The sequence below is a fragment of the Rhinolophus hipposideros genome (assembly GCF_964194185.1).
Source record: "Rhinolophus hipposideros genome assembly, chromosome: X".
Taxonomy (NCBI): domain Eukaryota; kingdom Metazoa; phylum Chordata; class Mammalia; order Chiroptera; family Rhinolophidae; genus Rhinolophus; species Rhinolophus hipposideros.
This window is the reverse complement of record NC_138046.1, coordinates 4,449,747-4,460,132: the sequence shown is the minus strand read 5'-3', so window position 1 is coordinate 4,460,132 and position 10,386 is coordinate 4,449,747. Positions and strand designations below refer to the sequence as shown.

Below are 10,386 nucleotides of genomic sequence, written 5' to 3'. Positions count from 1 at the left end.
TCCATTCTTGTAAAACATACGTATGATTTTATTGTGACTGTGGGAAAATGGGTGTCCGAGATTACATGGATTTCAAGTGGACAGCGTTAGGATTTGAAATTTGTAAGCACTAGGCAGTAAGTCTATTTAGCAACCACTAACATACAATTCACCCCATTCCCCTCTTTTGCCCTCCAGCCATCACCATTCTTATGTAAAGTTTTGAAAGTATTTGCACACTGATCAATTATTGAGGGTTTGAATCCCTGAATTCATTGCATCACATACAATTTCTCTATGGATCCCAGATTGTTTTCTGACTTTGTCCTCAGTTTCCTCTTCTGCAAAATAGAACCAGTCAGGCCCAGGGCAAGTAGAGCTCCCAGGGGGTAGCTCTGGGATATCAGGGACCAGTTAACATGCACGGACCTCCTCACTGGCACAGGTAAGCTGCCCAATCAATGCTCCAAACTTTCTTCTTAGTGCTTTTCAAATATTAAGCCATATATTCCTGACAATAACTCTCAAGTAGATATTATCATTCTGTTAAAAAGTGATAAGTTGTGGCAACAAGAGGAGATCATATATGCAAAGATGCAAGCATCGTCTGGACAAAGTCTGCTTCTTTCTTAACTATCCACCTACTCCACTTAGATCCTTCAAGAATGGACCTACGGAATAATGTAAAAAGCACTGGAACAGGATTCAGGACATTCAAATTTTTTTCTTAGCTCTGTGACTAACTCATCTATGATGTTAGGCAAGTGATTTATCTGTCTTTTCCTCAGTCTCCCCATATGTAACATGAAGGGTAAAACCTATGGTTTCAGAGAGCTCTATAAGCACTGATGTTAAAGGATTTCCAGTAGGAAGAATGTAAAATTTGTTCCTTATTTACCCTAGGCTGGGAACACTTTTCTATTGGCTGGGCAAAGAACAAGGAGTTATTTGCAAAGCTGTATTGTATTTGCTTAAAACAAAGCAGGAGGTGATTGACCCAAGATTTTTTCTCTGCCTAATTCCCACTGCCCCTAGGAAAAGAGGAGTGGCCTGGCGTAGACCAGCCAGAGCAACTGCATCTTGCGTAAACTCCCCACTTCTAAATGGGTTCTATCCACTAAGTGGGATCCAGAGCCTGGACATTGCTTGCACTTTTCTGAATTCCTACCCTCAGAATGAACAAGAGTTTTAAAATCCTAGGGCTCTGCTACCCTCAAATACTATCCATTCCAGAACATCATGCAACTGCTTCATGAAATTTAATGGACAAGCCTGGTATAGCCATGAATGTTCAGTGGGACTGAGGACTGAATGTCAGAGGATAAGAATATAACCTTATTTTCATAAAAGAAGGGAAAACAAAAGTGCCCTTGGTACGCTATTGGATTTAATGCTATAGTATTGCTATAGCATTATAATGCTATATAATGCTATATAATGCTATAGCATTGGATTTAATGCTATTTTTCAAACCATGTCCATCACATCAGAGGATAGATAGAATGATATGAAAGGAAATATTTTGGCATGTTAATGAGAAGGCAGGCTCCTCCTATAAACGCAAATCCAGGGCCTTTGGTCTGATGGGTACTTTGCGTATTGTTCTGTCCCCAACCTTTCCCTTTTACAACTTTTCTCTGTCCTTTCATAGAGGATAATATGCAGATATCTTCACTTTCTAATCCCTTGATTTTGTGTGAAAAAGAGGCAGAGAGCAATAGTGGAAAGAAAGCAATATTTGAAACAAACATCTAGCTTTGTGTTGTGACCTTGTCACTAACTATGTGACCCTTGGCACATTGTTTCACCTTTCTGAGCTTCATTATCTGGATCTGTACAGCATATGGGGCTGGTAAACAAAAGGGGAAAAGGTTTAAAAATTCTGCAATTTTTTGTTGAAATGTTCTTTAGCTATTAATATTATGAATATGAAAACTATGTATCAAAATGGGCAAATACAATGTTGAATTTACTAAAACTGGTAAACAAAATGATATCTATGATTGAAACTGTGCGAAAATACTCAGATACAAAAAGGTTTGGAGAAAATAAATCGCTATAATAACAGTAGCCATAATGAGGTAATGGAATTGTGGTAATTCCCCTCCTATTTTCTTCTCTTTCTACGATGTTCTTTTCAAAGTACATTTGTCTTGAGAGGGGGTATTTTTTACATTTTATTAAATTTATTGGAGTGACATTAGTTAGTAATATTATATAGGTTTCAAGTGTACAATTCTATAATACATCATCTGTACATTGCATTGTGTGCTCACCACCCAAAGTCTAGTCTCTGTCACCATATATTTTACCCCCTGTACCCTCTTCAATCTCTTTCCACCCCCCTTCCCCTGTGCTAACCAACATCGTATTTTTCCTGTCTATGAGTTTGTTGCTTTCTGTTTTATATCCCACATTTGAGTGAAATCACATGGTTCTTGTCCTTTTCCGTATGACTTATTTCACTTAACATGATACTCTCAAGATACATCCATGTTATCACATATGGCGGTATTTCATTCTTTCTTCCTTTTTTGATGTTTCTTTTTTTAAATCTTTATTAAATTTATTGGGGTGACATTGCTTAATAAAATTATATAGGTTTCAAGTGTATAATTCTATAATATAACATCCGTATGTTGCATTGTGTGTTCACCACCCAAAGTCAAATCTCCTTCCATCACCATATATTTGACCACCTTTACAATCTTCTACCATCACCTTTTCCCCCTTACCCTCTGGTAACCAGTAAAGTATTTCCTGTATCTATGAGTTTTTGTTTGTTTGTCTTGTTTATTTTGTTGCTTTCCATTTTATACTCCACATATGAGTGAACTCACAAGTTTCTTCAATTTTTCCATCTGACTTATTTCGCTTAGCATGATAATCTCAAGATCCATCCATGTTGTAGCAAGTAATATTCCGTTGTATATACCATGTTTCCCTGAAAACAGGGAAGACACAGCAGACACAGCAATAAAAAAGAATGAAATCTTTCCATTTGCAACAATATGGATGAATCTAGAAGGTATTATGCTAAATGAAATAAGTCAGGCAGAGAAAGACAAATATCATATGGTTTCACTTATATGTGGAATCTTTTAAAAAGAACAGGCTCATAGAAACAGTGACCGTAGGGTTGATTACAATATGGGAAGGGATGGGCAGATGGGTGAAAATGGGAAGGGGAATATAGTCAACAATATTATGACAAGTTTATATGGTGAACGATTATTACTAGAGTTAAAGGGGTGATCATATTGTAAAGTATAAAAACATCCAATCATTGTATTGTACACCTGAACTACTATAACCAACATAAGATTGTATACCAATTATGCTTAAATGTTAATAAACCATAATTAAAAAGAAGGCATATTCAGTAACTCATTTTATGAACCTAATATAACTATCATACAGAAAATATGGCAGTAATTTTTTTTTACAGAATTACCACCATTTTTTTTTGATTTAATAAAGTTTTATTTTTTAAAACGTACAGTTGGTGGGACCTGTTCTTCATGCATCTTCACCAGCAGCTGGGGCATCCCCACCCTTGGTGTTTCTGGTGTAAATTACTTGAGCTCGGTGCTTTGAAACTAATTTAATAAGTCCTTTACTAAGGAGCTCCTGAAGGGCTGCCCTGGCCAAAGAACCGCGGATCTTCAGTCTCTCAGAGACAACAGCTGGTGTTATAAGCTTATAGTTGGGAACTTCCTTACAGAGTTTGTCATATGTCGCTTTGTCAAACAAGACTAGGTTATTGAGCTTGTCCTGAACTTTGCCTTTGGACCACTTCTTCTTTTTGGCCTTGCCTCCAGATTTGTTCACTGGGTCTTTGTCTTTCTTGGCCGACTTTCCAGCATCTTTCTTCTTCTTGTCGTCTTTGGGCGGCATGGCAAAGTGCGGACAGCAGAAGCTACGACTGCAGCTTCGCTAAGATGTCGGACAAAAAGACCATTTTCAATTATAAACATTAAAAGCATGTCTTTTAAAATTAGGGGAAGACAAGGGAAACCATCATTACCATTTCCTTCTTGTTAAGAAAGTCCTTACCAGAACCACAAAACAAGAAACAAAGGAAAAAATAATAAGAAGAATTGCAAAGTAAGAAAAAAAATTTTATTTACAGACTATATAACTGTCCACATAGAAATTCCAAGGAAACAGACAAATTATCAAAATTGACAGGACTTATACATATAATGTCTTACAAGAGAACCACTTGATTGAAAGACAGACACAGACTGAAAATAAAGGGATGGAAAAAGATATTTCATGCAACTGGAAACAAACAAAAAGAAAACTGGGGTAGCAAAACTATATATAAGACAAAGTATTATTTTATATTAATTTCAGGTGTATAACATAGTGGTTAGACATTTACATAATTTACAAAGTGATCCCCTGATTAGTCTAGTACCCACCTGACACTATATATAGTTATTACAATATTATTAACTATATTCCTTATGCTGTATTTTACATCCCTATGACTATTTTCCGAACACTAACTTGTACCTCTTAATCCCTTCACCTTTTTCACCCAACCCCCCAAACACTTTCCCATCTGGCAACCATTAATTTGTTCTCTGCATCAATGAGTCATTTTCTGCTTAGTTTCTTCATTTATTTTGTTGTTTATATTCAACATATGAGATCATACAGTATTTCTCTTTCTCTGAGTTATTTCACTTAAAATAATGCCCTCTTGGTCCATCCATGTTGTCACAAATGGTAAGATTTCATTCTTTTTTTTATGGCCGAGTACCATTCATATATATATATTAACCTAGGTACCCATCAGTAGACAATTGGATAAAGAAGAAATTATAGATATATTGAACCTTAGTTACATCCAAATACAGTCACATGGAGGGAGCAGTTAGGGCTTCAATAAGTTTGGGGCAGGGGTACAACTGAGTTTGTAACAGGGACTTTAAAATCTTGACAACATTGAGTCCTCCAGTCTATGAGCATGAAGGTGTCTCCATGTCTAGACCCCCTTCGGTGCTATCATCTACACTTTGTATTTTTCAGTGTACATAGTTTGCAGACATTTTGTTAATTTAACCCTAAGTACATCATGATTTTGCTTTGTTTTTGTTTGTTTGTGGTTTTTATTAGTTTCAGGTATACAAAACCATGTAATAGTTAGACATTTCACCCCTCACAAAATAATAACCACCCCCCAAGTCTACTCCTCTGACATTGTACATATCTATTACAATTCTATTGACTCTATTCCCTCAGCTGTACTTCACATCCCGTGACTACAATTATATTAAATTATAGTTGACATACAGTATTATTCAGCTTCAGCTTCAGGTGTACAGGGCAGTGGTCCGGCATGTCATGATTTTTAATGCTATTGTAAACATGATTTTAAAATTTAACTTTACAATTGTTCCCATATGGTAACATAGAGATATAATTGATTTTGTGTATTGATCTTGTATCTGGTGACCTTAGTGAACTAACTGATTAGTTCTAGAATCTTCCTGTTAAATTTTAAAACATTCTCTATGGACAGACTGCAAATAGAATCTTGCTTCTCCTACTCTGTATGCCATTCATTTCCTTTTCTTCCCTTGTAGCAGTGGGAGCCTCCAGTGATGGTGAGTAGGAGGGTGAGGGAGGAGCTGGTCTGGTGGTAACAATCTCAGGTGGACCATCGCCCTTCACTGTTAAGGAATACGTTGGCTGCAGGTTTTCGTAGCTGTTGGTCATCAGGTTGAGGAAGTTCATTTCTTTCCTAAGTTATTATCCTCAATGGATGTTGCATTTTGTCAAATGTACTTTTTTCCCCAGCTAATGAAACTGCTGTATGTTTTTGCTGCTTTATTCTGTTGATTTTCAGAATTGCACTGATTGATTTCAATTGTTAAACAAAGCTCTCACTCCTTAGATGAGCCCACCCACACAGCTGTGTCACAGGTCATGCAGCATTGGATGTGCTAGACTTTGCTAGGGGAGTTCTCCATGCTGCCCTTTATTATTTTTATGTCTGCAGGACACGTAGTGATGTCCCTGTCACCCTGTCACTAGGCATCTGCTTCTTCTTGTGTTATTGATCAGTCCAGCGAGAAGCTCATCAATTTTACAGATTCTTTCAAAGAGCCACGTTTTGGAGTCAAAAAAGCCCTGTGGGGAGTGTGAAAGGGTTCTGTTTTCTCTGGGATGGGAGCGGATGACGTGGTGAAAGCGTCACGTGATCTGACCTTAGGCTCTAAGGAACCCTGGCGTCTACATGGTGAATGAACTCCAGGGGCACAGGACAGAGTTGGGGACTCACTGAGGGGATGGTGGCACCAGGGTGCTGAGAAATGCTCATATTCTGAGTACTTTCTGAAAGTGGGGCTGTATGCATTGAATGGATGTTGGGTGAGAGGAAGAGGGGGTGTGGAGGACTCCAAGGTTATTGGCCCCACTGGAAGAAAGGACATCTGCCCATAAGCTGAGATGAGGGCAGTGGGCAGGTCGTTTGGGCAGTGTGGGACAGGAGACTGGACAGAGAACCACGCATGCCCCCTGGGCGATGGGTGGCTGCAGGTGTAGTGGTGAAAGACAGTGAGGCCCGGGCAAATGGACCACTCTTCCTAAGAGTTTTGCTGCAAAAGCGAGCCAAATGCAATAGGCTGGGGAGGGAAATCGGACAAAGGGAAGGGTTTGTTAGGACTGGAGATCAGCAGATTTGTGCTGCAGGAGAGGGAGAAACTGCCTCTGGTTGCCTGGAGCTGGGCGCACAGCGGGGCTGGTCCAGGCAGCACTAACCCACTTTCCTCTTTTTGTAATAACAGCTTTACTGAGTAACAATTCACAAACCATAAAAGCTGCCCTTTTAGGAGTACAACCCAGTGTCTCCGCATAGTGACGTTATACAACCACTTACTTGTAACTCCAGGCCATGTGGTCACCCCGCCCCCACCTCCCAAGAACCCTGTGCCATGGGCAGCCACTCCTACTACCCCCTGTCCCCCAGGAACCAGAAGTGGAATTGCTGGGTTATATGGTAGTTCTATTTGTAATTTTGTTTTGAGGAAACTCCAAACTGCTTTCCATAGTGGCTGCATCAATCTGCAATCCCACCAATAGTGCACAAGGGTTCCCTTTTCTCCACATCCTCACCAACACTTGTTATTTGTAGATTTATTGATGATAGCCATTCTGACTGGGGTGAGGTGATATCTCATTGTGGGTTTTATTTGCATTTCTCTGATGATTCATGACATTGAGCATTTTTTCATATGTCTATTGGCCATCTGTATGTTCTTTTTGGAGCAATGGCTCTTCCAGTCCTTTCCCCACTTTTTAATTGGACTGTTTGTTTTTTGGTTTTGAGTTGTATGAGTTCTTTATAAATTTTGGGTATTAACCCCTTACTGGATGTATCATTGTGGAATATGTTCTCCCATTCATTAGGCTGTCTTTTCGTTTTATTGATGGTTTCCTTTGCTGTGCAGAAACTTTTTAGTTATATGTAGTCCCATTTGTTTATTTTGTTTTGTTTTGTTTCCCTTGCCCAAGGAGATATATCAGAAAAAAATATTACTAAGAACAACGTCAGGGAGTTTACTGACTATGCTTTCTTTCAGGAGTTTTATGGTTTTGGGTCTTACACTTAAGTCTTTAATCCATTTTGAGTTTATTCTTGTATATAGTGTAAGAAGGTGGTCCAGTTTCATTTTTTGCGTGTATCTGTCCAGTATTCCCAACACCATTCATTGAAAAGACTGTCTTTACCCCCATATATATTCTTAGTTCTTTTGTCATAGATTAATTGACCATACAGGCATGGAATTATTTCTGGACTGTCTGTTTTGTTCCATTGATGTATATGTCTGTTTTTACTCCAGTACCATGCTGTTTTGATTACTATAGCCTTGTACTACAGTTTGATATCAGGAAGCGTAATAACTCCAGCTTTGTTCTTTTTTCTCAGGATTCCTGTGGCTATTTAGTATCTTTCATGGTTCCATGTAAATTTTAGGATTATTTGTTCTAGTTCTGTGAAAAATGCCATTGGTATTTTGATAGGGATTGCATTAAATCTGTAGATTGCTTTGGGTAATGTGGACATTTTAACAATGATAATTCTTTCTATCCATGAGCATAGTATATGCTTCCATTTATTTGAATCATCTTTATTTTTTTTTCTTTAATGTCTTATAATTATCTGAGTACAGGTCTTTTACCTCCTTGATTAAATTTATTCCTAAGGGTGTTTTTTTGTTTGTTCTTTTCTGTGTGTGTGTGTGAGCTACTGTAAGTGGGGCTCTTTTCTTTATTTCTTTTTCTGTTATTTTGTTATTGGTGCAGAAAATGCAACTGATTTCTGAATATTAATTTTGTGTCCTGCTACTTTACTGAATTCATTTGTCAGTTCTAATAGTATTTTTTGGTGGAATATTTTGGGCTCTCTATATACCATATCATGTCACCTGCAAATAGTGACAGTTTTACTTCTTCCTTTCCAGTTTGGGTGCCCTTTATCTCTTTTTCTTGTCTGATTGCTGTGGCTAGGGCTTCCAATACCATGTTGAATAAAAGTGGTGACAGAAGACATTCATGTGTTGTTCCTGATCTTAAGGAAAACACTTTTAGATTTTCCCCACTGAGTATAATGTTGGCTGTGGATTTGTAATATGTAGCCTCTATTATGTTGAAGTATGTTCCCTCTATTCCCACTTTGCTGAGAGTTTCTTATTATAAATGGATGCTGGATTTTTTCAAATGCTTTTTCTGCATGTATTGATATGATCATATGCTCTTTATCCTTCATTTTGTTTATGTGGTATAACACATAAATTGATTTGTGGATGTTGAACCAACCTTGCATTCCAGGAATAAACCCCACTTTATCGTGGTGTATGATTTTTTTTAAATGTACTGTTGAATTTTGTTTGCTTGTATTTTGTTGAGGAATTTTGCATCTATGGTCATCAGGGATAATGGCCTATAATTCTTTTTTGTAACACCTTTGTCTGGTTTTGGAATAAGGGTAATGTTAGCCACATAAAATGAGTTCAAATTTTGTGTTTCTTCTTGATTCAGTCTTGGAAGATTGTATGTTTTTATGCATTTATTCCAGATTATCCAATGTGTTGGCATATGACTTTTCATAGTATTTTATCCTTTGTATTTCTGTGGTGTCAATTATATTTCTCCTCTTTCACTTCTGATTTTATTTATTTGGGTCCTCTCTCTTTTTTCCTTGATGAGCCTAGTTAAAGGTTCATCTTTTTTTTTTTTTAAGTTTCCAAAGAACCCCCTCTTGGTACATTGATCTTTTGTAATTTAATTTAGACGCCATTTCATTTATTTCTGCTTTGATCTTATTTACTTCCTTTTACTCACTTTAGGCTTGGTGTATTTTTCTTTTTCTGGTTCCTTTAATTATAAGGTTAGATTGTTTATTTGAGATACTTCTTGTTCTTGGCATAGGCCTATATTGCTGTGAATTTCCCTATTAGGATTACTTTCTCTGTGTCCCCATAGATTTTGGATCATACTCCTTTCATTTTCATTTGCCTCAAAGTCTCTTTTGATGCATTCCTTGATCTCATTTATAACATATTCATTGTTTAATAGCACATAATTTAGCCTCTAGGTGTTTCTCTTTTTTTCAATTTTTTCATAATTAATTTCAGTTTTCATAGCATTGTTATTGGAGAAAATGTTTGATATTTTAGTCTTCTTAAATTTTTTTAAATTAAAGTTTATTGGGGTGATAAATGTTAGTAAAGTTATATAGATTTCAGGTGTACATTATCTATATTTCACACTGTGTGTCCACCACCCAGAGTCAGTTTTCCTCCCATGACAATATATTTGATCCCCTTTACCATCATCTACAAACCCCTCTCCCTTTGCCCTCTGGTAACCACTAAGCAGTTGTCTGTGTCTATGAGTTTTTGTTTCTTCATTTGTTTGTCTTTTTCTTTTGTTGTTTTTGGTTTACATACCACATATCAGTGAAATCACATGGTTCTCAACTTTTCTGTCTGACTTATTTCGCTTAGCATTATACTCTCAAGATCCATCCATGTTGTCACAAATGGTACTATTACATCTTTTCTTATAGCAGAATAGTATTCCATTGTGTATATATACCACAACTTCTTTATCCATTTATCTATCGAAGGACATTTTGGTTGTTTCCGTATTTTGGTCACTGTAAATAAAGCTGCAATGAATATTGGAGCACATATATCTTTATGGATAAATGTTTTCAGATTTTTTGGGTAGATATCCAACAGAGGGATAGCTGGGTCATACGGTAATTCTATTCTTAATTTTCTGAGGATTCTTCACACTGCCTTGCTTAGCAGCTGCACCAATCTGCATTCCCACCAACAGTGTGTACATGTTCCTTTTTCTCCACAGCCTCTCCAACACTTGTTACTA

The 10,386-nt window shown here is 37.2% G+C and overlaps 1 protein-coding gene across 1 annotated transcript; it reads right to left on the bottom strand.

Annotated features, from left to right (window-relative positions):
- Nucleotides 1-3,481: 3,481 nt before the first annotated feature.
- LOC308494915 (small ribosomal subunit protein eS25-like) lies at nt 3,482-3,915 on the bottom strand. Its single transcript, XM_081042887.1, has one exon. It carries the CDS (start codon nt 3,874-3,876, stop codon nt 3,499-3,501), a length of 378 nt encoding a protein of 125 aa, XP_080899013.1. The 5' UTR covers nt 3,877-3,915; the 3' UTR covers nt 3,482-3,498.
- Nucleotides 3,916-10,386: the final 6,471 nt, after the last annotated feature.

Excerpts from the sequence above, each read along its gene's own strand:
- LOC308494915 (XM_081042887.1), bottom strand. The coding sequence starts at position 3,876 with ATGCCGCCCAAAGACGACAAGAAGAAGAAAGATGCTGGAAAGTCGGCC.